The sequence below is a fragment of the Protomyctophum bolini genome, assembly GCF_963924005.1.
Source record: "Protomyctophum bolini genome assembly, chromosome: 16".
NCBI classification, from domain to species: domain Eukaryota; kingdom Metazoa; phylum Chordata; class Actinopteri; order Myctophiformes; family Myctophidae; genus Protomyctophum; species Protomyctophum bolini.
Genome location: NC_137877.1, coordinates 41453976 through 41481863, shown reverse-complemented (window position 1 = coordinate 41481863; position 27888 = coordinate 41453976). Strand labels below are relative to the sequence as shown.

The 27888-nt window shown below is 48.3% G+C and overlaps 3 protein-coding genes across 5 annotated transcripts in view; 1 reads left to right on the top strand and 2 right to left on the bottom strand.

Annotated features, from left to right (window-relative positions):
- ranbp2 (RAN binding protein 2) overlaps positions 1 to 13512 on the top strand; it is a 42975-nt gene extending 29463 nt beyond the window's left edge. Inside the window, exons 29-39 of one of the 3 annotated variants that reach the window (XM_080786356.1) lie at positions 577 to 905; positions 1690 to 1782; positions 3739 to 3906; positions 4487 to 4596; positions 4633 to 4830; positions 6528 to 7293; positions 7640 to 7723; positions 8319 to 8470; positions 9506 to 9779; positions 10941 to 11287; positions 12346 to 13512. In XM_080786356.1, coding sequence (XP_080642482.1) covers positions 577 to 905; positions 1690 to 1782; positions 3739 to 3906; positions 4487 to 4596; positions 4633 to 4830; positions 6528 to 7293; positions 7640 to 7723; positions 8319 to 8470; positions 9506 to 9779; positions 10941 to 11287; positions 12346 to 12657 — 2833 coding nt within the window. In that variant the 3' untranslated portion in view covers positions 12658 to 13512. Of the gene's footprint in view, positions 1 to 576; positions 906 to 1689; positions 1783 to 3738; positions 3907 to 4486; positions 4831 to 6527; positions 7294 to 7639; positions 7724 to 8318; positions 8471 to 9505; positions 9780 to 10940; positions 11288 to 12345 lie in introns of all 3 variants that reach the window. The other 2 variants (XM_080786355.1, XM_080786357.1) reach the window with 2 other exon arrangements.
- The window catches only part of plekhm3 (pleckstrin homology domain containing, family M, member 3), a 465291-nt gene that overhangs the window by 263633 nt on the left and 173770 nt on the right, over positions 1 to 27888 (bottom strand). The window lies entirely within an intron of this gene.
- Positions 16174 to 16889, bottom strand: LOC308330986 (peptidyl-prolyl cis-trans isomerase-like; the record flags this gene model as incomplete). The annotated part of the gene is made up of 1 exon (XM_080786055.1): positions 16174 to 16889. The coding sequence occupies one exon, from the start codon at positions 16887 to 16889 to the stop codon at positions 16182 to 16184; it is 708 nt and encodes a 235-aa protein (XP_080642181.1). The 3' UTR covers positions 16174 to 16181.

Genomic DNA, 27888 nt, shown 5'->3' with positions numbered 1-27888 from the left:
TGTAGTTCTTCCATCCTGAAGGAAACCACCATGCTCATAGTTCTATTTATCCTGGAGACCATCAGGTAATTAATTATTCATGTTTGTAGTTCTTCCATCCCGGAGGAAACCACCATGCTTGTAGTTCTTCCATCCCGGAGGAAACCACCATGCTTGTAGTTCTTCCATCCTGGAGGAAACCACCATGCTTGTAGTTCTTCCATACTGGAGCCAGGAAACCACCATGTTTGTAGTTCTATTATCCTGGAGGAAACCACCATGCTTGTAGTTCTATTTATCCTGGAGGAGACCATCGGGTAATTAATTATTCATGTTTGTAGTTCTATTATCCTGGAGGAAACCATGATTGTAGTTCTTCCATCTTGGAGGAAAACCACCATGTTTGTAGTTATATTATCCTGGAGGAAACCACCAGGTAATTAAGTATTCATGCTTGTAGTTCTATTATAAATAGAACTACAGTTCTATTATAAATAGAACTATAGCAGATATCAAATAAAGGCGAAAGCCACGAGAGAAAAAAAACCCCACCGTGCTATATAAATAAATAAAATGTAATATCCTTATCGTTACCAGGGAGTGCACCGCGACGGAACTGTCCCCGTCCGACACCTTCCACACCCCCGACAGCAGCAGCAAGACGACCCCCCCCATGGCTTCCTCCACGACGACCAGGATGTTCATGTCTCCTCCCAAGTTCGTCTTCGGCACAGACACCCTCCAGAAGATCTTCGGGTCGTCGCCCCCGAAATCCTCCTCGTGTTCCCCGGAGCAGCAGGAGGAGGAGGAGGAGTCCTCCGAGGCGTCCTTCCTGGACGCCAGAGACGGCCTGAGCGCGGGACCTCGTCCCGTCCACGCCGGTTCCCCCGCGGCGGCGGCGCCCGCGTTCGGGATCCCAGAGAACGGTAAGGTAGAACCGACCCCCCCAGTTGGACCGCCCGGCCGGCCGATCATGCCATGTTTTTTGATTCTGTGAAGTGAATTTTGTTGATTTCTCTTGGGTTTTTGTTGCTTTTACTTTTCCGATTTTATGCTTGTCTCTTGAGTGGCAACGTTTTAATTTTATTATTTGTTACCCCACATGTTGACGGTTTGACCTCCATTGTCTCGTTTGCACCTACAGTACGTCTCTTCGTGTTTGCAGGCTCAGTGTTCACGTCCCTGCTCGTTGTCTTCTACATCCTGACAGTTTTCTGAAAAAGCCATGTTTCTGTGTCAGTCGTTCTTCGATTTTTCAAAAAAATAGCAGACCTACAAGCTCGTAGCGCGCCACTCTGTGGCGAGCTATGAGCTTGTAGATCTGCTATTTTTCAATAACTAGAGCATAACGTATTTTTCAATAACTAGAGCATAACGTAATGCTAACACCAAAAGGGTTTCCCCGCCCCAAAATGGGTTAATATTATGATTTCTTTAAATATACGAATATGAGATAAATGATAAGTATACTAACGGTTCTTGCAACACATTCGTAATGTGTTTAACTACAGTCACTAAAGAGACACACACACACACTCAAAAGAGATTGCCTGATATAACCATATTTAAAACGATTCCACTGTGCATAACCAGCCTCTCTATATTGTAATTATATATATTTTTTAAATTGTTGTGATTTTTTAACTCCACCGTACTTTCCATTTCTTCTCCTCACCACGGCCAACCGTTTTACTGTACGTATCTTTATAGGGTTGGATTTTAGGCTTTTCAAAGATAACCCAATGGCTTTTTGGACCGCCGGCAGCAGCACCTCTGCCTCCCAATTTGAGCCCCGCCCCCCAGGTACTCCTTTTTTTGTCCCGACGTGTGTTGGTTGGTTGTCACCCCGCGTGACACGTTGACCCCCCCCCCCCCCCTCGAACCCGCCACCCACCGCCAGACAGACATAACCCCGCCCCCCCCGCCCGTTGCACGGAGTGGAAATCAAACAAACAAACCCCCCCCAGGATGGAGAATGAGCTGCATGTCCATCCTCCGTTTGTGTGACCAAAGAAAACTGTATTTTTATATTTATTATTTTTGAAAGAAACCTGCACATGTTGTGTTTGCTAACCCTCATTGAGTGACCGGCTAAATGTGTGTTAACCCATTTAGACCTGCGGTCCATTCGACAAATGACCGTTTTCTTGAAAAACCCTATGTTTCTATGTCAGTCGTTCTCAAACATTTTCATGTCAAGGACCACCCCAAAACTATATGTAATTGGCCCGCCGACCCTTATCTGAAAATATGTTGTTCCAGGGATCCCCCAGAAGCAAAGTTTTGAGTTAAAAACGTTCGCTCTGAAAGAATATATATATATATATATTCAAAGATTTATGCCACATTTTCACGGTTTTTCCAAAAAATAGCAGATCTACAAACTCGTAGCGTGGTACTCGGTGCACTATGAGTTTGTAGATCTGCTATTTTTCAATAGCTAAAGTATAACATAATGCTTGAATGGGTCAAAGCATTATGTTATACTTTTTTATTATGTCATACTTAAGCTATTGAAATATAGCAGATCTACCAGCTTCTGTCTGAGCAGGTTTGTAAAAAAGAAATATGATCCGTCTGTTCCGAGTGGTGCTGTTGGGGCGTCGCCGACACCCCGATAGTCTGACACCGTGTCGGACTATTGGCTGTCGCACTATGTGTACTGTACTGTACTGCCTCGCATCATGTGCTACACCGTAGTTTGTACTGCTCTCTGCTGTTACACTAACACTAAAAAAAACTCAGATTCCCATCATGCACAGTGTGAAGCTCAACAGCGCCACTTTGTCATTGTCACCTGTTGGTACTCTAAACAGACAGACAGACAGACAAAGGGACACACATTGCTGTTCGTTGGAGTGGCTCAAAAAATCAAGGTCCACTTGGTCTGCAGGTCCTCTTGCTCTCCCTGTGTTGAAATGTGAGCCGAGGAAATGCATTCTCCTCCACGCCCCAGGGAGGAATGCGCCGCGCAGCGCTGCCTATCCGTGTCACACGCAGCCATTTTTAGCACAGGACAGTTAGCAACAGCGTGTAAGGGGAAGCCCCGTCCGTCTCAACGGAGCCAGGTTGGGAACGCCGGGGTTGGAACGCTCCTATTCCTCCCTGGGGGGTGTCGGGTTCACTAAAATAACTAGGAAATGCATTCCGAACCGACGGGTGTGAGTGTGGCCCCCGGTAGGGCGGTAGGTTTTATTTTGACAGTAGGACAAAATGCATGTTATGGAATGTTGTACAACGCATGGAGAGAGTTCTGTGTGGCTAAACTAATATTATAGTAGTATAACAACGTGTGCCCTGGTGGAGGTTGGAACTTGGTGAGGTTCCAAAGCTGCAAAAATGTGTTTTTGTAAAGTCTGACGTCCAAATGCTCACCCTGTCAGTCACACTAAATACACAAGTTTCCCCATTTAAAATTGACATTCTTTAAAAAAAGAAATATAATTCATATCGGAACCTTGTTCCAAAAATAGTAATTAGTCCAGGGACTTTTATTTATATAATAAACTTATTGTGTGAACTTATTTCTTTGCTTCTTTTGGATAAATTTGTGTTCCAGAATTAATTCATGCTTGGTATTGGTAACCATATATACTGCATGGACTGATCTATTGTGTAAAAACTAAACATGTATGTAGGAATGGGAACATTTCTCTATGGGTGGGGAATCTGCAGGCCCTGCTCTCACACACACACACACACACACACACACACACACTGACCTCTCCTCTCCTCTTGTCTGTTGTTGTTGTGTAACAGCGCCCCCTCAGGCCGAGGCGGGTGACGGCGACTCGGAGCCAGAGGTGGTGTTCGTGAGGGAGCCCACGGCGGAGCAGGCGTCGTTGGCGCAGGAGCTGCAGCTGCCAATCACCTTCTTCTGTTACCAGAACGACGCCCACTACGCCCCGGACGACGACCAATCAGACGGTGAGCACCGCCACACTCCATCTGAGGCCGCGGCACTATGCCACTTAGTATGAGTTGATTTTGTCGACTCATATTATGGCGAAAAATGTTTCGTCGATTTGCCTCTTTTTTTTTTTAACTAAATTAAAACTAAGCTATGATGACTAATAACTATGTATTGACAATTTCGTCAACACATTTGAACTAGACTAAAATGTTAGGAAGGGACTAATGGACAAGAGATCCAGTATAAGTCATTTTACACTTGGTTGCATGCTGAAAATAGACGATTCACAAGTCACAATGTGTCGCGGCGCGACGCGTTGAACTTGTGGATGTGCCATTGCTGATGCTGTCATTACGACGGCATCAAGGCCCGCCAAAATAATTTTTTTGTCGACTAAAAGAGTCGACAAAAGTCGACACCTGTAGATTTAGTCGACTAAAATCTTATGATATTTAGTCTACTAAAACTAGACTAAACCTTCCCGGGTGAATAAAATGTGACTAACTCCAGTTCAAGCATGATTCATTTGGAGTTCAGTTCAATTTTGATTGTTGATATTGTTTCTGGGGTGTGTGTGTGTGTGTGTGTGTGTAGATGAGACCTATGCGTCTGCAGTGAAGGCCTTGAATGGAAAGCTCTACCTCGATGCCAGAGAGAGAAGACCTGCGGCCTGCCGCGGCGGTACCTCGGTAGGAAATGCAGAGGTCCAGCAGGTGTCCGGTGGCACCGCTAGCCCAGAGGTCCAGGCGTCCCGTGGCACCGCTAGCCCAGAGGTCCAGGTGGTTTGGGAGAAGAGGGCCACTCCAGGCGAGGAGGAGAAGGCCAGGAGCCTGCAGCTCCCCCCAACCTTCTTCTGCGGTCTGGGAACGGAGGACAGCGACGACCCGGACAACACCGACCACTTTGAGACGGAGCTCCGCAAGGCCCACGAGGCCCTGGTACGCACGCAAGACGCAGCATCCGTTTACACATGTAGGCGTTTAGTAGAGACGCTCTTACTCCAGGGCCACGGGAGGCCTATTAACACAATTAGTGCCGGGAGACATATTTTTGCTTGCTTACCTTTTTCTCGTTTCAATATTATCGCTCGATCATCGCTCGCGTTCATATTTTCAACGAGAGGCAGGTGAGAAGAAGAGCTTAGTATATCCATCTGATCAAAACCACGGAGAGCTCCCTAGATTAGGAGATACGAGGCATTCTTTCTGCAGCTGTAAAAAAAAAAAAAGAAGGAAAAAGTTCAGAATATTCTCTCTCGTTTGATATCATTGAAAATGCCTTTCTGTGTGGAGTTTGCATGTCCTCCCCGTGTCCCCTAGGGTAGATACCCTCACAAAAACATGCAGTAGTCCTGGTCTCTAAACTGCCTCCCCCTGGCCAGCCGGGGCGCCTGATGGAGGGGAAAGGAACTGGTTGGAATAACGTGTTCCTTCCACGCGCTATACGTCCAACCAGGGAAACTCCCCCCTGTCAGGTGTAAAGGAGCAACTTGGACACTCAGGCATGAAGGGAGCATGAGTTAAGTCCGTTGCTCTCCCCAGGTTGGCGGAGGGTGTGTAGAGCCCAGGATCACAGTAGATGATTGACACAGGGGTGAAAAATGGGTTACAAAATCGTGGGATAAAAAATAAATAAAAAAAAGCGCTAGGACGTGTACACTATGAATAGGACAACACAAGGTAATACATGAAATGCATATAAAACTAGACTATGAATAGGACAACACGAGGTAATACATGAAATACATCTAACAGTAGAATATATAAACGTAGAAATAGTAATCTAGGATCATAACTCTTTCGTCCGTAGCACTACAATGTATCGCATTTTAGTACGAAATAATAACTTTATTTCATGTAGCACTTTTCAAAACTGTTAACAAAGTGCTGCACACAGCAAGTGACATCAATGACCAGATACAATAAAAACTACTCCAGTCACATTTGTATCTGAAAGAGAACGCATGCAAATAGGGCTGCGAATCTTTAGGTGTCCCACGATTCGATTCGATTCCGATTCTTGGGGTGACGATTCGATTCAAAAACGATCTTTTCGATTCTAAAGCAGTTTATTTTATTTTATTAAAAACAATTAAATAGAATTTTAGCATGATCTACTCCAGTCTTCTGGCATGAAAGCAGAGTACATTTAGTAAAAAGCTTGTATAATTGTAAAGGTTTTATCAACTGAATGATTTAAACACACAAAGGTTAAATCCAAGAGTAAGAACATGTCTCATGTATTTAGCTTGCACAAATTTGAACCAGTACAAAAGTTACAAAATCTCTTCTCACTCAAAACCAGAACAATACATTAGTATTAAAACAGGTGTAAAATAAATACAATTGGCAGGCTTAGCTTAGCTGGTAGTAAATGCACTATGCAGAAACCCAGGCCATAATGCATTGCATGCACAGGTACATTTGTGAAAGAAAAAAAAAAAAAAAGGGGGGGGGGGGTTTTTGAAAAATCGATTTTTTGAAAATGAGAATCGATTCTGAATCGGACAGCATTAGAATCGCGATTCTAACTCGAATCGATTTTTTTTGACAGGCCTACATGCAAAGGAAATGTGCTGGTAAGCCATTGATTGAAGTGGAACTTGAGTCTTGTTATGTTGAACCCACTCTTTCAGGATGCTGAGCTACTACGAACGGACGCTGCTGTATGTTCCAGCAGCACAGCCCAAGCACCACAAGACGAGAGCCCTGTGGTGGAGGTGACGGAAGACCAGAGCTCTGTGGTGGAGGTGACACAAGCCCAGAGCCCTATGGTGGAGGTGACACAAGCCCAGAGCCCTATGGTGGAGGTGACACAAGCCCAGAGCCCTATGGTGGAGGTGACAGAAGACCAGAGCCCTATTGTGGAGGTGACAGAAGACCAGAGCCCTATGGTGGAGGTGACACAAGCCCAGAGCCCTATGGTGGAGGTGACACAAGCCCAGAGCCCTATGGTGGAGGTGACAGAAGACCAGAGCCCTCGGGTGGAGGTGACACAAGCCCAGAGCCCTGTGGTAGAGGTAACACAAGCCCAGAGCCCTATGGTGGAGGTGACAGAAGAACAGAGCCCTCTGCTAGAGGTGACAGAGGACGAGGCCACTTCTCAGGAGACTACAGAAGCACAGGGCCTGGGTCAGGAGGCCCCAGAAGAGCAGGCTCCAACCCAAGATACTCCAGAACCACAGGCTCTGGTCCAGGACGCCCCAGAAGAGCAGGCTCCAGCTCCAGAACCACAGACCTTGGAGCCAGAGTCTGAACCAGAGACTTCCACGCTTCAAGCAGAGCAGTCCGCTGAGGCCCAGAGCATGGCCGCCATCGGCAGCGCTCCCATAGACCTGTCGACGAAAAAGACCTCGGAACCCGAACCCTCCGTCGCTGACACTACTACTACTGCTGTTGAGGGTAATGTTAGAACCTCATTTTACATTGTTAACTTTACTGAACCTTTACATTCACGTCATATTATGGCACGTAGATTATGTAAATCTTCACAGAACCTTTACATTCACGTCATAATCTTTTCACCCCAGTACGTCTCAGAGGAAAACCCAAGAGAAGAGTGGTTTCTATTATAGGACAGACCCTGTATACCTTTGTTTAACCACTTGAACCCCAGCATCCTTATTCTGAGGGAAACGTTCAACAAACTAACTTAAAATGTAGTTAATGGACAGGAGCATATTTTGTTTTGTTTAATCACTGCTGTGCACTTAACTCTCCCTCTCCCTCTCCCTCTCTCTCTCTGCAGACTTCGGTTTCAACTCATTCGGGAGCTTCTCTTTCGCTGACCTGGCCCAAACCACCGGAGAAGAGTTTGCGTTCGGAAAGCAAGGTTTGCAACCACTTCCTCTTGAAAGAAAGCAAACGATATTGCATCTCATTGATAGGTTGAGGAAGGTGAGATCCCCTGAGGGGATGATTCTGATAGGTTGATGGAGGTGAGATCCCCTAAGGGGATCATTCTGATAGGTTGATGGAGATGGGATTACCTGACTCATCTGAGCAGAGGGTGAAATGTAGACGAACCTGGAAGACACAAGACAATTTAGCAACCCATGATGCACACACACACACACACACGTAAGGGTCCATTTGGTTCTATGTTACACTCTCAGAGTTAAAGACCTGTGAGGGTCCATTTGGTTCCATGTGTTACACTCTCAGAGTTACAGACCTGTAAGGTCTTCAAGTGCATTATGAGCCATAATGCACTTGAAGACCTTTTTTAGGTGGACACGACCGGCCGTTAGCATAAAATGCTAAAACATTAAAAAAAAAAAAAAAAAAATCCCCGCATTATGGGGAATAAAACAAATGCCGGGCATGGCATCGATTGCAACGGTGAATTAATCTCGTTCTCTCTGTGGTGGCGCTGAACCAGTTAATTAATGACCAAATTAATACAATAATCCCCCCCCCCCCTCCAGACTCGTCCTTCTCGTGGTCGAACGCCGGGGCGAAGGTCTTCGGGGCGGGAGCGCCGCCAGCGCCCAAAAACGATGGAGAGGAGGAGGGGAGCGGCGAAGAGGACGCCCAGAACAACGACATCCACTTTGAGCCCATTGTGACTCTACCTGAGGTAACACACACACACACGCATGCTTACACACGCAGCCACGCATGCACGTGCACACACACACACACACAAATCTTTCAAATCTATCAATATATATCATCATACATCATTTCATTAACTGAATTTATGTGATTGGTTAGCCGGATTGCTCGTCCACATATGACGTACATTTTCCCTTCATTGTCAATGGCATCTAATGTTTGTGTTGCCACAAATGTACGTCATATTTGAGGCACATTTGACCTATTCTCTCCTTTCATTGTCAATGGAAAATATGAGACTTGTGGGGACAAAAGCTGTAGGTATAGGAGGGGCTAGCACCCCTCCAAAAAATAAAATAAAAATGATGATGCTATATAAATATGTGAAGCTCTTCAGAAAACCTTTTACGTTTTTAGAAAATGGGTTAAATAAATACTTTCTGAAACGTCTACAGCAGTGGTTCTCAACCTTTTTTCACCAAAGTACCACCTCAGAAAATATTTGGCTCTCCGGGTACCACCATTATGACGTCAAACAAATACAGTAGCGTACAACACCTAACCTATCCCATCCTATTCACACAGGAGGGAGTTCTGAAGGGCGTTAACTGACTCCACCACTGCAGTTTTTACGTACAGCTGCTGCTGGACAAAACCTTTGATGGAGAGAACTTTTGTTTTTAGGGCGGCTGTGGCTCAGGAGGTAGAGCAGGTCGTCCAATGATCCGTGGGTCGGCAGTTCGAATCCTGGCTCCTCCTCCTGTCCACATGTCGAAGTGTCCTTGGGCAAGACACTGAACCCTACATTGCCTCCAATGAGTCGGTCGGTGTGAGCTCGCCATCATTGGTGTGTGAATGTGGGAAGTGAGGACGCTGGCGTCGACTGTTCGCCGTTTCACCTCCCAATGGATGAATGAATGAACCATTGTAACGCGCTTTGAGCACTTGGAAAAGCGCTATAAAATGCAATTCATTATTATTATTATTATTTTTGACTGGAGGTATAGACTTTCTGCCATAGAGCTCACAGTCTCCTCTCTCTCTCTCTCTCTCTCAGGTGGAGACCAAGTCTGGCGAGGAGGAGGAGGAGATCCTGTTCAAGGAGCGGACCAAGTTGTACCGCTGGGACCGGGACCTGGGCCAGTGGAAGGAGCGTGGCGTGGGCGACATCAAGATCCTCTTCCACCCCGTCAAACACTTCTACCGCGTCCTGATGAGGCGTGAGCAGGTGCTGAGGGTGTGTGCCAACCACACCATCTCCCAGGCCATGGACCTCAAACCCATGAACTCCTCCACCAGCGCTCTGGTCTGGACCGCCACAGACTACACAGGTTGGATTCTTTTTGGTTTTGCTGAGAACAAAATAATAATTGTAATTGGCAAAAAAGTATAATATTACTGTCTTTCTTTGTTTTCACCGTCGGTGGATCAACACCATAGCAGATGGCCTAAATCATCACTGTGTTCTATCAAGTCCAGAGTCTCAACACAACCGTCTATTATGATATTTTACAGCACTGTGTGCTTCCGTATGCTGACAAGCTTTATGTTGATGCTGACCTTCCTTTTCCAGCAGCATGTGGCACCTGCCCACAGAGCCAAAACTACTAGTAACTGGTGTACTGACCATGGTATTACTGTGCTTAACTGACCAGCCAACTGGCCTGACCTGAACCCCACAGAGAATCTAGGTTGTATTGTCAGGAGGAAGGTGTCAGACATGAGACTCGGCAATACAAATTAATTTACGGCTGTTATCAAAGGAAGCCTGGGCTTCCATAACACCTCAACAGTGCCACAGACCTCCATGCCACGCCCCATTGATGAAATGATTTGTTCAAAAGTAGCCCAGACCAAGTATTGACTGCATATACATTGATATACTTTTCAGATGGTCGACATTTCTGGATTAAAGATAATCTTTCTTTTAGTGGTCCCGTGAAATATGAATTTAATATTTTGAGATAGGATTTTTTTTTTCATTTTCATGAGCTATACACCATAATCATCAAGATTAAAACAAAGAGAGGATTTAAATATTTCACTTTCTGCACAATGAATCTAGAATATGAAAGTTTCACTTTTTGAATTATATTACGAAAGAAAATTTACTTTTGCTTGATATTAAAATTTTTTGTTAGGTGTGTGTGTGTGTGTGTGTGTGTGTGTGTTTCTTTATCTCTGGGACTCCTGTGTTAACCCATTCTGAACGGGAACCCATTTTGGTGTTGGCATCATGTTATGCTTTAGCTATTGAAAAATAGCAGATCTACAAGCTCATAGCGCGCCACCGAGTGGCGCGCTACGAGCTTGTAGGTCTGCTATTTTTCAAAAAATCGAAGAACGACTGACCTTTTTAGAATCTGATCTCGGGTCAGAATGGGTTAATCAGACCAGTGTGTGTCCAGTGGAAACCTCGTATGAATCTGATCTCAGGTCAGAATGGGTTAAGTGAACTCTCGGCTCGTATCTCTCTCTCTCTCTCTCTCCAGACGGCGAGGGCCGAATAGAACAGCTGGCGGCCAAGTTCAAGACCCCCGAGATAGCCGAGGCCTTCCGGAAGACCTTCTGTGAGTGCCAGCAGCGCATGGGCCAGGACACGTCCGACCCGTCCTACACGCACATGTCCCGCGCCTCGCAGCACTCCCGGCAGACCAACCCGCAGGTGTTCCTGACCGTGGCCGCGGACGGAGAGCGCCTGGGCACCGTCACCGTGGAGCTGTTCGCCCACGTCGTGCCCAAGACCGCCGAGAACTTCCGGGCGCTGTGCACCGGCGAGAAGGGCTTCGGGTTCCGGGACTCCGTGTTCCACCGGGTCATACCGGACTTCATGTGTCAGGTGAGAGACGAAGAAGAGAGCACCGGTCGGTGGCCGTCTGTCGATACATTGTCTGTAGTCTAGGAAAATTGGCCTCAGATCCTGTGCAGCAGGGGCGTGGCCCAGTGCGTTGCGTTTCAAATGAAATGCGAATCAAAAGACAGGGGCGGGTTCCACATGGAGTGGGCGCTACATCTAAATAAGACGGAAGGGAAACAATTGCTCCTTGAGCGGTGGTGGCCTACTACAATTCAATTTGGAATTGGATTCCCTTCGGACTATTTTCATGGTATGCACAGTGCTTCAGACCGGAGTGCGCTCCGCTCAGATTCTGAGCGCAACGTACTTCCCTCACAGGGATACGTTCCTTTTTTCCCAGAAGTTCCTTTTTTCTCGCCCGCCTAGTGGCGAAAAATAAAACTTCTGGGAACTCAGATTACATTGTCTGAGACTCAAACTGTCAATCAGTTTGAGTGACAGCTAGACCTAGATGTCAATCAGTTTGAGTCACAGCTAGACCTAGCTGGGTCATCATATATTTGGACCAACACATCACAATATTTGGGAATCTGATTTATGGTCCTGAATATTTATGCCACATTTAAAAATGCCAGGACAAGTGCTTTGGCTAAATGGAGAAAACAAACATTGAGGTTTGATTGCTTAGAAATGCTTAAAACTTAAATAGACGTGAAAAGCCTAAAATACTTAAATAAGAAAACACGTTAAATTACATTCAAACTTAATCTGTCAAAATCAACACGGCTAATTAACCCATTCTGAACGGGAACCCATTTTGGTGTTAGCATCGTGTCGTGCTTTAGCTATTGAAAAATAGCAGATCTACAAGCTCATAGCGCGCCACCGAGTGGCGCGCTACGAGCTTGTAGGTCTGCTATTTTTGATAAAATCGAAGAACGACTGAAATTTTTAGAATCTGATCTCAGGTCAGAATGGGTTAATCAGACCAGCGTGTGTCCGGTGGAAACCTGGTATGAATCTGATCTCAGGTCAGAATGGGTAAAAAAAAAAGGATTCAATCAATCCTAACGTCCCCGTCCCTCTCCTCCTCGCCACAGGGGGGCGACTTCACCAACCGCGACGGCACGGGGGGCAAGTCCATCTTCGGCGGCGGCGGCCCCTTCGAGGACGAGAACTTTGACGTGCGCCACACCTCCGCCGGCCTGCTGTCCATGGCCAACAGGGGGCGCAACACCAACAGCTCCCAGTTCTACATCACGCTGACCAAGGCGGAGCACCTGGACTTCAAGCACGTGGTGTTCGGCTGGGTGCGCGACGGCATGGACGTGGTGAGGCAGATGGGCGCGCTGGGCACCAAGAGCGGCAAGCCCAGCAAGACCATCCAGATTACAGACTGTGGACAGCTCTGAGACGCCTCCAAGCGAGTCCTCCGCCCTCCTCCTGTTTTTCTTTTTTTTAACACCTCACCTCGCTCTAAAGCATTGATTCTCAAGCTGGGGGTCCTTGAGGGGCTTCCAGGGGTCCCCCAGACCAGGCCCGGCACCAGGGGGGGGGCCAGAGGGGGGGGGGGGGGGGGGGCCTGGCACCCTCAGTTGCAAATTCTGCCCCCTCAGTTTAGGTTTTATGCACATATTTTCTTACTGCCCCCCTCAGTCATTTCATCCTGGTAGCCGAGCCTGCCCCAGACAAATGATCTATAGTTGGGAACCAAATGGACCCTAGCTTATACGTATTGCTCTAACTCTGAGAGTGTAACAAATGGAACCGAATGGACCCTTACGAGTCCATTTAGTTCTATTTGTTAAACGCTCAAGAGTTAAGGTCACTGCACAGTGCACAATGGACGCGTTTTCTGATTTTTAGCTGCGTTTTTTTCTGTCGGGGTTTTCTGAAAAACCGCGTCCAGTGTGCAAACACCACCTTCATGGTGGTCCACAGTGGTCCAGTGCAGGGCTTCTAAGAGCCAGGCCAGGCTGGCGCTCGCACGGTCTGAGCTGCACTCTGGACGTTCTGTAATGTTTGACCTGTATCTCCTTTAATAACAAACAATGGGGGGGGGGGGGGGTGTCTCTCAAATAACTGTTGGGGAAAAAATACAATAAATAAAGACATTCCCTGTGCAGTACATGTATAATACATGCCCCCCACCCCCCTCCCAAAAACATGTGAAGCAGGGGAAATAGGGCACCATAGGGTGTATTTGGTCCCCCCCCCGTTGCGTTTTAAGACCAATGTTCTGATGCCGTAAATAAAGTTTGTTTATAAAATGACAAGTAGTAGTAATTATTTATAGACTTTTATTTCTCTCTAAACTGTAACTATCATTAACCACTTCCAACCTGGTAAGGAATTTATTTGTAATATATAAGGTACAGTATGACTGCATACCCTTTTACTTCTTATGCATTTACCCCAACGTTCCTTCTGAATGCAGGCTGGCCATTTATTTATTATCAATGGAAATGTAAGGTTTGTGTAGGACGAAAGTCTACACTAATGTCTGAATATAGGAGGTGCTAACGCCGTATAAATCTACACTAATGGCAGAATATAGGAGGTGCAGCTAGTGCCCTATACATCTACACTACTGTCTGAATATAGGAGGTCCTAGCGCCCTATAAATCTACACTAATAGAGCACCGAAGTCCTGACGTAACTCGCTCATCCCGACGATTCCCCTGGTTCGCGGAAGTAATTTCTCTATGGAGAATAACATGGGGGTGATCTTAATATAGTCTACTATAAGCGTTGTGGTCCAAAAATAAACAAGCTGTCTCTGCGTTATTGTCAGGGAGGTGTCTGTATCGTTTGCAACAGTCAGTCACTCGTATATGATACAGTCTGCTTCTAGCGAAAATCTAACTAATTCAGCAGCAGTAACATTAGCGTTTTCTCTACAGTCAGTTGATTCTTCATATCCATATGGGTGAAGCGGCCGGGGTGACATGTTTATTTTTCAAACACAGTTGTTATATGAGGCGATCTAATGGGGATTTCAATGCAACTAAACAAATGCATGAACCTGGGGACTGACGCCCTCTACTGAAAGTGACGTCAGACTTCGGTGCTCTATGTCTGAATATAGGAGGTGCTAGCGCCCTATAAATCTACACTAATGCCTGAATATAGGAGGGGATAGCGCCCTGTAAATATACACTAATGGCTGAATAATATAGAACGTTATGATCGGCGTCAATGGCAGTCGGATCAGTCCCAAATATGGAGTCATGGGGTGCGTTCGGAAATGCACACCGGGAGCGCACTCGCCTATTAGTTTGCATTGCACAGTGCGCTCAGTGCGCTATTTCCGAACGCGCCCATATTGTCATAGAAAAACATCATAGTTTACTGACATCACAGATTAGCCACATGAGGCCACGCCCTTATTGGACGCCATTTTATTTGTTGCTGTTAGTCATGGCTGCCAGTTACCACTTTTATGTCGTGTGTGAGTTCTGATTGGTCAAGATGGTACTTTATAAGTATAACTGCTGTTTGCATAACGTCTTCAGACTAGGACTTAAGTCTAACATGTACAGGTCGTCAGTGAGTCCTCCAGAGAGGATGACACAATATCCCACAATGCAACAGCATGTCCAAGATGGACTCGTTTCCTTGGACATAACTTTCCAGGAGAAGGTCTCTGGATTGAATTTCCACAGATGGTTGAGGTCAGTGCTATTACTGTTTATGCCGCCAAATATGTACAGTTCTCCATCGTAGGTAAAGGCTGAATGACCCCAGCGGCAGCGTCTTTCTGGAAGAGGCTGTGTCCTTTCTGGAAGAAGGTGTGTCCAGCCAGAGGTTGGTCTCTGTGTCAAACACTCACAGTGTGAGACTTGTTGACCGCCCCCACACAAACTTCTTTGTCCCGATGATGGTGGCAGAGTGACTATAGATGAAGCAGGTGCATGGTGCAGTACTTCTGGTGTTAATTAAAGTCCAGACGGTATAATACAAGTTACGGAATGATACAAGGGACAGATGACGCTCCAGAATGCAGCCTTAATTGTAAATTGTAACTTTTATTTTTGTAGAAGAGCGCAAACTAATATTGTTTATGCTGTTTGCTTTGTGTATTAATCTAATGATGGTAAACTAATACTAAAAAAAGGATGCAGATGAAGGAAAAAGGAACCTTTTGATTGATGATTTTACTAGGAGGAAGATTTAATTTAACTTTTTTTCAAAAAAGTGTACAGAAAGTGTCACCAAAGCGGTGTATTTCGATTGGGCCTTTTTACTTTCACCTTCATTGCCATCCCCAGTTCCTGCTTACTGATGCATGTGTCCTTGGCGATGACATCAGGGAACGACAGTTTTCTACCTCTGGTCTGTGGACTGTGTTCTTCTGGATCGGACTAGTGAAGAAACACAGGAAAGGTTGCCGTATATTAGAGACCACACCCAGGGGTCTATTGGAGTAACGTTAACTCCATACACACAAACCCCATCTTTAAAGATGGAGTGCCATGATTTTTTTTCCCACCCTAAAACATGATTATCAGGTATTATTATAATATAAGGAGGAAGAACTTTTTTCCAAAAAGTGTACAGTATTTGTTAAAATCATGCTTTTATGTGGACACACCCACTGGTTTAATTGCCATCCACCTGAACTGAAGCCGCATGATAAAGGGGGAGGGGCTGATAGTGTGATGTCACTATATTACTGTTTATGTCATTGGCCCGTTTGACTGTCAAGGGTTCATCCTCCAGGAAGAAACCCTAAATACAAAGTTAATACACCATTGCACATAAAAACGACTCCAGGCCGGGTGTCTAATGAAGTAGGCTACTGTCACCTCATAGACACATGAAAAACTGGATAAATACAAAAATTGTGGCACTCACTCAGGGTGGTGGTGAAGCTTGGAGGCGTCTCAGAGCTGTCCACAGTGTGATCAGGGTGGTGGTGAGGCTTGGAGGCGTCTCAGAGCTGTCCACAGTCTGTAATCTGGATGGTCTTGCTGGGCTTGCCGCTCTTGGTGCCCAGCGCGCCCATCTGCCTCACCACGTCCATGCCCTCGCGCACCCAGCCGAACACCACGTGCTTGAAGTCCAGGTGCTCCGCCTTGTTCAGCGTGATGTAGAACTGGGAGCTGTTGGTGTTGCGCCCCCTGTTGGCCATGGACAGCAGACTGCAAGTTGTGTGGCGCACGGCAAAGTTCTCGTCTTCAAACGTGACGCCGGCGTAGATTGACTTCCCCCCCGTGCCGTCGTGGTTGGTGATGTCGCCTCCCTGGCACATGAAGTCCGGTACGACCCTGTGGAACACGGAGTCCCGGAACCCGAAGCCCTTCTCGCCGGTGCACAGCGCACGGAAGTTCTCGGCGGTCTTGGGGACGACGTGGGAGAACAGCTCGACGGTGACGGTGCCCAGACGCTCTCCGTCCGCGGCCACGGTCAGGAACACCAGGGGGTTGGTCTGCCGGGAGTGCTGCGAGGCGCGGGACATGTGTGTGTAGGACGGGTCAAACGTGTCCTGGCCCATGCGCCGCTGGCACTCGGACTCGGCCACCTCAGGGGTCCTGTACTTGGCAGCCGGGTGTTCTACTCGGCCCTCGCCCTCTGCGTAGTCTAAGGCGTTCACGGGTTTGAGCTCCCTGGCCTGGGAGATGGTGTGGTTGGCACACAACATCTCGGGGATGTTCAGAACATGGGGATATTCATGGGTATTTAGAACGTGTGTACATTGGGGATGTGTGGATTGAAAACGTCGAAGGTGCCCCGCCGGAAGAGGCCTGACGGCGGACCAAACAGGCCCCAGAGGAAACATACAAACAGCAGATAGTGCCGTTTTGTCCTTTATTTTCCAATGGGTTGCCAGTTTGGGCTCAAAGTGGATGTCAACGTTATTGGGCGCCTCCTCTTCATCGCTCCCATCTTCTTCTCCGCCGTTCTTTAGTGGTGCTGAAATGTGAGCAGTGGAGTCGGGTTCACAGTTCAGGTTCAGGTCTATGGAAGCGCTGCTGACCGGGGCCACACTCAGGGGGGCGTCTATGAACTGCCCTTGGGGTGTGCAGGACTCTGAATCAGTCTCCTGCTCCAAGGCCTGTGGGGACATGCTCTCTTGGCTTGCCTCCTGGCCAAGGGTGTCTGGTTGTGGAACCTCCTGACCCAGCAGCGCCTGTGGTTCTGGGACATCCTGAACTAGGGCCTGTTGTGTTGGGGTTTCCTGGCCCACAGCATGTGGTTCTGGAACCTCCTCAACCAGGGTTAGTTGTTCTGGACTCTCTGGAGTCTCCTGGCCCACAGCATGTGGTTCTGGAACCTCCTCAACCAGGGTTAGTTGTTCTGGACTCTCTGGAGTCTCCTGGCCCACAGCATGTGGTTCTGGAACCTCCTCAACCAGGGTTAGTTGTTCTGGAGTCTCCTGGCCCACAGCATGTGGTTCTGGAACCTCCTCAACCAGGCTTAGTTTTTCTGGAGTCTCCTGGCCCACAGCATGTGGTTCTGCACCATTCTGGAGTAGGGTCTGTGGTTCTAGAGCATCCTGACACAACATCTGTGGTTCTGCAACCTCCTGGCCCAGGGTCTGTGGTTCTGAAGTCTCCTGGTCCATGGTATGTGGTTCTGGAGTCTGCTGGCACACAGCATGTGGTTCTGCGCCATTCTGGACTAGGGTCTGTGGTTCTATAACATCCTGACCCAAGTCCAGTGGTTCTGGAGTCTCTATGTCCAGGGTCTGTGGTTCTGGAGTCTCCTGGTCCAGGATCTGTGGTTCTGGAGTCTCCTGGCCCAGGGTCTGTGGTTCTGGAGTATCCTGGACTGTGACCTCCAGGCCCAGGGTCTCTGGTTCTGGAGTCTCCTGGTCCAGGGACTGTGGTTCTGGAGTTTCCTGGACTGTGGCCTCAAGGCCCAGGGTCTCTGGTTCTGGAGTCTCCTGGTCCAGGGTCTCTGGTTCTGGAGTCTCCTGGACTGTGGCCTCCAGGCCCAGGGACTGTGGTGCTTCCTGGCCCAGGGTCTCTGGTTCTGGATCCTCCTGGCCCATGCTCTTCTGGCACTCACAGAAGGTCTTCCTGAAGGACTCGGCCAGCTTGGGGGTCTTGAACTTAGCCGCCAGCTGTTCTACTCGGCCCTCGCCCTCTGCATAGTCTAAGGCGGTCCAGAGCAAAGAGCTGGCCGAGGAGTTCATGGGTTTGAGGTCCATGGCCTGGGAGATGGTGTGGTTGACACACACCCTCAGCACCTGCTCACGCCTCATCAGGACGCGGTAGAAGTGTTTGACGGGGTGGAAGAGGATCTTGATGTCGCCCACGCCACGCTCCTTCCACTGGCCCAGGTCCCGGTCCCAGCGGTACAACTTGGTCCGTTCCTTGAACAGGATCTCCTCGTCCTCCTCACCAGACTTAGTCTCCACCTTTTGCAGTGACACAATAGGCTCAAAGTGGATATCCACATTATTGGATGCTTCCTCTTTGTCGCTGCTCTCTTCCTCTCCGCCATTATGTGGTGCTGGTGGTGATGAAGCTCCAAAGACCATAACTGGGGCGTTTGTCCACGAGAAGGAAGAGTCTTGCTTTCCAAATGAAAACTCCCCGCCATTGTTTGAGGCCTGGCCAGCGAATGAGAGGCTTCCAACTGTGTTGAAGTCAAAGGTAGTGGTTTGAGTGGGAGCAGCAGTAGTAGTAGTAGTAGTGTAAGTGGTGGAGTCGGGTTCAGAGGTCTGGTTGGTTGACAGGTCTATGGAAGCGCCGCTGATGGGGGTCACACTCTGGGCCTCTTCGGACTGCTCTTGGGGTGTGGAAGACTCTGATTCAGTCTCCTGCTCCGAGTCCTGTGGTTCCACGATCTCTTGACGTGAGTTTTGCTCTTCTGAGGCCTGTCGTTCTGTGACATCCTGAACTAGGGCCTGTGGTGCTGTGGCTTCCTGACCCAGATCCTGTGGTTGTGGAACCTCCTCACCCAGGGTATGTGGTTCTGGAGTCTCCTGGCCCAGGGTCTGTGGTTCTGGAGTCTCCTGTCCCAGGGTCTGTGGTTCTGGAGTCTCCTGTCCCAGGGTCTGTGGTTCTGGAGTCTCCTGGCCCAGGTTCTGTGGTTCTGGAGTCTCCTGGCCCACGGCTATTGGATCTGGAGTCTCCAGGCCCAGGGTCTGTGGTTCTGGGACCTCCTTGCCCATGGCTAGTGGTTCTGGGACCTCCTGGAGTAGGGTCTGTGGTTCTATAAAATGCTGACCCAATTCCTGTGGTTCTGCAAACTCCTCGCCCAGGGTATGTGGTTCTGGAATCTGCTGGCCCAGGGACTGTGGTGCTTCCTGGTCCAGGGTCTGTGGTTCTGGAGTCTCCTGCCCCATGGTCTGTGGTTCTGGAGTCTCCTGGTCCAGGGTCTGTGGTTCTGGAGTCTCCTGGCCCAGGGTCTGTGGTTCTGGAGTCTCCTGCCCCATGGTCTGTGGTTCTGGAGTCTCCTGGCCCAGGGTCTGTGGTTCTGGAGTCTCCTGGCCCAGGGTCTGTGGTTCTGGAGTCTCCTGGCCCAGGGTCTGTGGTTCTGGAGTCTCCGGGCCCAGGATCTGTGGTTCTGGAGTCTCCTGGTCCAGGGTCTGTGGTTCTGGGCCCTCCTTGCCCACCGCATGTGGTTCTGTGCCATCCTGGAGGAGGGTCTGTGGTTCTAGATCATCCTGACCCAAGTCCAGTTCTTCTGTAACCTCCTCATCCATGGTTTGTCGTTCTGGAGTCTCCTGGACGAAGGCCTCCGTGCCCAGGGTCTCTGGTTCTGCCTCCACCTTTTGCACTGACACAATAGGCTCAAAGTGGATGTCCACATTATTGGATGCTTCCTCTTTGTCGCTGCCCTCTTCCTCTCCGCCATTCTGTGGTGCTGGTGGTGATGAAGCTCCGAAGACCATATCCGGGGCGTTCGTGGAAGAGTCTTGCTTTCCAAATGCAAAGCCAAGAATGTTTTTGGCCATGATAGTGAACCTGGACAAATGTTGGCTTCCAAATGTATTCAAGCCAAAGGTTTGAGTGGGAGCAGCAGTAGCAGTGCAAGCTGTGGAGTCGGGTTCAGAGGTCTTGTTTGTTGACGGGTCTATGGGAGCGCTGCTGATAGGGATCACACTCTGGGCCTCTTCGGACTGCTCCTGGGGTGTGGAAGACTTTGATTCAGTCTCCTGCTCCGAGTCCTGTGGTTGTCTTGAGGACTGCTCCTCTGGAGCCTCCTGACCCAGATCACTGGTGTACCCTGGTTCATTCCCAGCAGTGGCTTCCCTTACATACACCACGTCCACATCTCTGTCCGACTCATTAACTCGATCTGCCTCAGGGAGCACATCTTCTGGGACCGGAGCTCCACTGTCGTTGGCTTTAGAGCAGGGCAAAGACACTGAGGTCTCAGGGGGTGATCCAATGTTCTTCTGGGGGGTATATGTGCCATAGACAAACTTGGGAGGGGACAGGATTACTTTGTGGCAGCTGGACGGACCGTGTGACGTGGCCACTGATGTCCTGCTGTCAGGGGATGGAGACGTGGAGGACCCAGTGTTTTCAGGAGAGGACACTGGGGTGACTCCCAGGGGGACGTCCAACAGTCTGGAAGACACGTCCAACAGTCTCTGGCACTCCTCAAACTTTTGCTTAAACCCCTTAGCCAGTTCTGGGGTTTGAAATCTTGCAGCTAGTTGTTCCAGTTTGGAGTGTCCATCTGAGAAGTCGTTGGCCAGCCACATCCACGCCTTCTTGGAACCCGCCAGGGGTTTCAGGCTCATGGTGGTGGTGACCAGGTGGTTGGCGCAAACATTGAGGACCTGCTCTCTTCTCATCAGCACCCTCAGTTTGCCGCTGGTTGTATTCTTCATTAATTGGAGGTTCCCCACCCCTCTCTCCTTCCACTGGCTGGTGGCAGAGTCGAATCTGAACAATTTGACGTGCTGGGAGTAGAGGACCTGTTCGCCCTCCTCCCCGGTCCCAAGATCTACTGTGTCATGAATGTCATCATCCTCCTCAGTCTTTAACAGCCTCTCACCAGCATGAGGAAATCCTTTCTGTGCAAACGGGAGGTTTCCTGCTGTAGTCTTAGACAAGTCTGCCAAAATGGAGGTGTTAGGCGGTTGTGGTTCTTTCTTCTGATGCTCTTCATTCTTTTCTGGTAACTTGGGCACAATTTTCTGTGCTTCCGCAAACTTTGTTTTTAAAAGCGCTGCCTCGTCACGGATGGCCAGCTGCTCCGTGTCACCTGACTTTAATGAATGATTAGCGTCGAGTATAAACGGTTGCTCCACTTTGCTCAACAGGCCTACATTAGCTGAGCTCTCTGCAGCGTCGGTAAAAGAGAACCCGCTGGGTGTTTTAGTGGCAAAGATGCCAGGTTGGCTGGAGGGCTGCTCGGGGGTCAGAGGCTTCCACTCAGGTGAATCCGTTTTGGTTGGAACATGTGACGTCAGCAGGCCCCCGCTGTGTCTGCCCCAAGGGGCTGTGAAGTTTAAGTCTCCATCGTTGTACTTGGAGTTGAATTCAAATGCCGCTCGAGGTGTGGCTGGCGTCTTGAACCGCAAAAGGCCGCCAGAGACTTGGTCCCGAGGAGGGTGGATACTGAGTTGCTCTACTGGGCTGGACTGAGCTGGTTGGCCCGTTACCACCTCCTCTTCCTCATCCGGACGGTCCCCCAGCTGCTGTTTGACCTCATCCAGGTCCACCACCGTTTCCATCGACACGGGCAGATTTTCTATGTCCTTTAAGGCTGAGATGTGAATGTCTCTGGAGGGGAAATGTTCGAACAGTGGGTGCAGTGGTTTAGGGATGCTGCGTCCGTTTTTGATCTTGTCTAGGAGAGGGAGGACAGCCCTCCAGTAGTGGTCGCTGCGCCTGACATACTCTTTCCGCTCATGGTCCGAGTTCACTGCCGTAGCCGCGTGGCCGAGATGCCGTGCCCAGTGGATGACCAGCGCAGGCTGCAGGCCGTGCTTCTCTCCGGCTCTGAGCGTGCTCAGACCACGCTGTACAATCGTCCGGAGCTTGGCCGACATGCCGGGCGGAGCTCGTTTGTGGATGAGGCTGTAAGCCGCGTCCCACCACTCTCCACACTGCATGGATGGATGGATGGACTTTATTGGATGGATTTTATTATTATTACACTCGGTGGAGAGGAGGCGGAGCAGTGGGAGGGGCATGCAACGAGGTTCGTGGAGCCGCTGATGGCCTCCGCTGTTGATCCGAGCCTTCTCCTGGAGCGTGCTCTGACTGCAGAACGCCACGCCACACACAAACACCTCCAGGTCCAGCAGACAGATGGACTCTGGTGCGTTGGTGTCCATCTTGGAGGTCTCCAAGGACAGCCGGGGGAACAGCTGCTTCAGCCAGTCTCGTAGGGAGGCTCTCAGACCCTGGACGGCCCACTGGAGAGCCAGCCAGCTCAGGTGCTGCAGGTCTCCTCCGTGGAGCATAATGGAACCGTCGTCCAACTTTGCCAGGTGGGAGAGCTTTGGACATTGGCTTTTGAGAGTGCAGATGTCATCGTTGGCGATGAAGGAGGTCCCGGTAGGCACGTGGGGTCCAAACAGAAGCTCCAAGAGAGTCAACTGACTTCTATTGTTCCCAAATCTCTCCACCACCTCCTTGACCAGAGTGTGTATGTCCGTGGTAAGGTTGAACAGCATGTGGCCCGCCTGGCTCTGTCTGTCATTGGCCAGGAGCTCCAGCAGCTGAGAAGATGTCCGGTCTCCTCCTCTGCTGACCTTCGGCCTCGGTCTGGGTGCCTGGTAGGCCAGCAGGTAGCACAGAGCAGCCAGGTCCACCACCGCTCTCCACTGCTGCTCCTTCTCCTGAGCCGTCTTCAGCAGCAAGGTGGCGCTGTGCAGGTACAGGTGGCCCTTCATCTCCACGAAGGCGTCGGACAGCTCGTCCGCCTGGCTGGCCGCGGCGGTGCTGCTCAGGGCCTGCATGGCCTGGTCAAAGCTCCGGAGGGCGTCCAGGCTGGCCTCCAGGCCTCTCCCCGACAGCGTGAGTCTCAGCTGGTTGCAGTGAGCCAACAGCAGCTCCCTGTGGAGCCGGCGGGACAGCCTGTTGTCGCCGGACACGCCGGGCCGGTCCAGGTATTCCCTCAGGGTGCTCAGCAGCACGGCGCTCCAGTCCAGGCTGTGACGCAGCAGGCCTCTCCTCTCCACCGCCACGCAGTGCTCGACGGCCTCGTCCAGACGTCCGTCCCGGCGGTAGAGCGCCACCAGCTTGGCGTTGACGCGTGGGTCCGAGGGCCGGGCGGCCAGCTCGGCCCGCAGCAGGTCAAACAGGTGGTTCCATCCCTGCTGGCCCTGAGCGGACAGCAGCTTCTCCTTCAGGGCGAAGACGGCCGGGTGTCCGGGCAGCAGCTTGGCCGCCTTCTCCACCCAGTACTCGGCCCTGCCGTCACGCTGCTGCTCCCCGTCGCCGCACAGCAACTCCGCCACCTTCAGGACCAGGTCCTTCTGGGCCGGGTTCAGGTCCACTGAGCGCGTGTAGCATCCCACCGCCTCGTCGATTCTCTGTTCCTTCTCAAACAGCTGGCCGAGGAACCTGTGCGCTTTGGGATCCCTGGCCCAGATCTCCAGATATTCTGATACGTGTCTTTTGGCGAGTTCGTACTCCTGCGCTTCCACGTACAATTTAGCAAATAGGAATCCTTTGGTGTTTCTCTCTCTGAGTGAAGGAGACGAACTCTGCACCGAGGAGATGTAGTGGTCCACCTCGGGTTTACTCAACGGCATAACTCGACAAAAAAGTTACCTCTCCTATTCCTCATCAAATATAAATAAACAAAAGAAACTGCCGGCTCGCAATGTCGATTTGTGCTGCACGGCATGCTCATGTACATATTTGGACATAATCTGCCCACCACGCCAGTCCATTGCGGCATGTCCGTATTTGGGCAAAATCTTATAGCACACACAAAGTATTGGCGTGTGACGGACAGTCAGACATGTGGCTCGCATTGGCATTAGTCTACTTGCCAGCGCCCCATTGTGAACCCGCACATGTTGAGTACACCAAGGTTTTATGTTAGAAATGTTGAATATTGGTCCCCAGTGTTTAGAAACTGCCGGATGCTAACTTGCATATTATGTTGAGAAATTTTCATAATTGTCATAATATATGACCATACCATTAACAACCTATAGAAGGCAAAATATTCAAAATGTCCATCGTGCTTTATGTAACATGTGACGTGTCAAACTAGGGGCTTTTCATGATGCTGAATCCTTTTCAAGCATTAGTTTAAAATAAAAAAACACTCATTCGGCTAAAAACGTCCATTGCCGTCATCACAAATGTGATGATGTCAGCAAGTGGGGATGGACGTTGTTACAGCACCTGCCCCGCAATCGTCTGAGGACAGGTGTGAGACGTTTCAGTGCAGCAATGCAGAAGTGGGGTCTCGCAGACGGTGACCACTGACCTAGAGTAGACAAAATGACACACTGGACGGACTGGCTTGCTGCAACAGAGCTGAAGGTCTAAGGTCATACGACAGAAGAAGACCATACAACCACACATATACCCCACCCTAAAATAAATAGGCAAATAAATAAATAAATGATAAGAATTTTAAATAAATAGTTGAAATTGCATAATAAACAGAAAAATTGAAAATAAGAATAAGGGATTTCAGTTTAATCAATCATATTCATAACACACTTTGAACATCATCTTGTTATTTTTTATGCTGCTCTTAATCTTCTGAAATACCTACCTTGTGTTCCTTTCATGTAGGTGTCCCCGGACAGATTGTGCGAATACTGGACTACTCGCCCCGGTGCTTGCCCGTTTTTCCTCCCGGACTTTTCACCAGTGAGGGGGATAACTTTGTAATATGCTATTGGCTGTTTGTATTCTTTTTGGAAAAATATAAAAAGATACTCCTGTGGAAAGGCTATATTATTTTACTTATATTGACCCTATAAACAATTTAGTATTATTTAGTATATGTAAGGTTTTGCCCACTCAAATGGTACCTCGTCAGATAATCCCCACATATCCTACAACAACTTCTGTGAACAGACTTAAATTATAAATAACAGACTTAAATTATATTTGTACTTAGGCTGTCTGCTCTCATGAAAGTTTATAGTTAGAGAAATTCAAAGTCCAGCCGTCTGCTGTCCAGCCTCTCCCACCCCTCACTGGGGAAAATTCTGGGAGGAAAACAGAAACGGGGCGAGTAGTCTTGTTACCGATTGTGCAGTCCCACACATTCCTCCCTCCCCATCATAATAGATAAGATTGTCCACCCATCTCCTCTGCTGGCCCTCATGGGGTGACGACAGAAGCGGGTCCACCCATCTCCTCTGCTGGTCCTCCTGGGGTGACAGAAGAGGGTCCACCCATCTCCTCTGCTGGTCCTCCTGGGGTGACAGAAGAGGGTCCACCCATCTCCTCTGCTGGTCCTCCTGGGGTGACAGAAGAGGGTCCACCCATCTCCTCTGCTGGTCCTTGGGTGGGTCCACCCATCTCCTCAGCTGGTCCTCCTGGGGTGACATGTTGGGCAGTAACTAGAGTCAGTACCAGTCAGTGGCCTTGGGGTTAGAGCCCTGAAACTGGGAGGTCGGGGTTCGATCCCCGGTCCGGTCATATACCAAAGACTGTAAAAATGGGATCCAATGCCTCCCTGTTTGGCACTCGGCATCAATGGGTTGGATTGGGGGATCAAATTAAACTAATCAGAGGATTCCCGAGCTTGGCACGGCTGCAGCTCACCGCTCCTTGGCTGCAGCGGCTCACCATTCCAAGAGATGGGTCAAATGCGGAGAACAACTTTCACTGCTGTGTCGTGTGTGACAAATCGCACGACTTTGAGGAAGAGAGAGAGAATGGACTCTGAATGGAATGGAAGCACCCTAAGGAGTATAAATCATTGTGTGTACACTTTTTATACCATACACTGTTTATACCCTACACTGTTTATATACCCATATACACTGTTTACAGCAAATTACATCGGTACATAGACATTCTGTTATATAAACAGAACAACTAACTTGAATTTGATGTGTGTGTTTGTTCTTTACATTTATATAATTCTTCATTTTTTCTTTTGGATGAGAAATCATGCAACTACTGCTAGCCGATACATTTGCATTATTGTATCACACGTTTTTTTGCTATTTTATCTATTTTCTAATACTATTTATCTTTATCTTTAATTGTATGTATGTATATTGCATCGTTTTAAAACCTTGGTGAGCATCGTTTTAAAACCTTGGTGAGACGCCGATGGAGGGCTCGTCTGAAATTTGTTTTAGCTTTTATTTGAAATTTGTTTTAGCTTTTTACTTGTAAACCTATGTAATTTCACATCTATACCTTCTTTGTTTTTATGATCTTCTGATGTATCGTGATGTTTTTCTATGATGTGATTGTATTACTCGACGACACTGAAAATGAGTTTGATTACTCTGTGTAATTTCAAGAATAAATAAAACTTGAATGAACGAATATATTTACAGTGTGTGTTTTGTTGTTTGTTTAAAATAAAGACTTTGTATTGATACACTTACCCTTACATCCTACATACCGGTACTTGTGCACAGAGTAAAATTATTGTGTTTTCCGAGCTCTATATTCAACAGCAGTAGATAGGGAAGATGAAGAACTCTATGTTCAACAGCAGTAGATAGGGAAGATGAAGAGCTCACACTGTAAATCCCTGGAACATGTGACGCGTTTAAACCTAAACACCATGTGTGTAATAATAAAATGCCAAGTGTTTATTAATATCCATACAATACAGTAGAACACAAGTTCACTCAAACACCTCACGAGAACACCTAGTGTTCAAATTCTAAACACCTATAATATGACTGACTTTGATTGTAAAAACTAAACACGTTTGTGTGTTTAAAAAGTTTTACGGGCGATTAAACATGTTCTTCTGTTTATAATCTAAACACTGTGACACGTTTAAAAAGTGTTACAAATTATGTGTTTAAAACTGTTCATAACCTAAACGCTTGGGTTTAGTGTGCATGTTCAACAGCAGTAGATATAGAGAAGATGAAGAGCTCTATGTTCAACAGCAGTAGATAGGGAAGATGAAGAGCTCTATGTTCAACAGCAGTAGATAGAGAAGATGAAGAGCTCTATGTTCAACAGCAGTAGATAGAGAAGATGAAGAGCTCTATGTTCAACAGCAGTAGATAGGGAAGATGAAGAGCTCTATGTTCAACAGCAGTAGATAGAGAAGATGAAGAGCTCTATGTTCAACAGCAGTAGATAGAGAAGATGAAGAGCTCTATGTTCAACAGCAGTAGATAGGGAAGATGAAGAGCTCTATGTTCAACAGCAGTAGATAGAGAAGATGAAGAGCTCTATGTTCAACAGCAGTAGATAGAGAAGATGAAGATCTCTATGTTCAACAGCAGTAGATAGAGAAGATGAAGAGCTCTATGTTCAACAGCAGTAGATAGAGAAGATGAAGAGCTCTATGTTCAACAGCAGTAGATGGGGAAGATGAAGAGCTCTATGTTCAACAGCAGTAGATAGAGAAGATGAAGAGCTCTATGTTCAACAGCAGTAGATAGAGAAGATGAAGAGCTCTATGTTCAACAGATAGGGAAGATGAAGAGAAGAGTTGTGTAATTTCACAGAGTTCAACAGAAATGTTTAAAAGTATGTTGTTGTTGTGATTTTACATTGAAAGAAAAAGGGATGTAGTGATATGTGCTATGATTTATAACA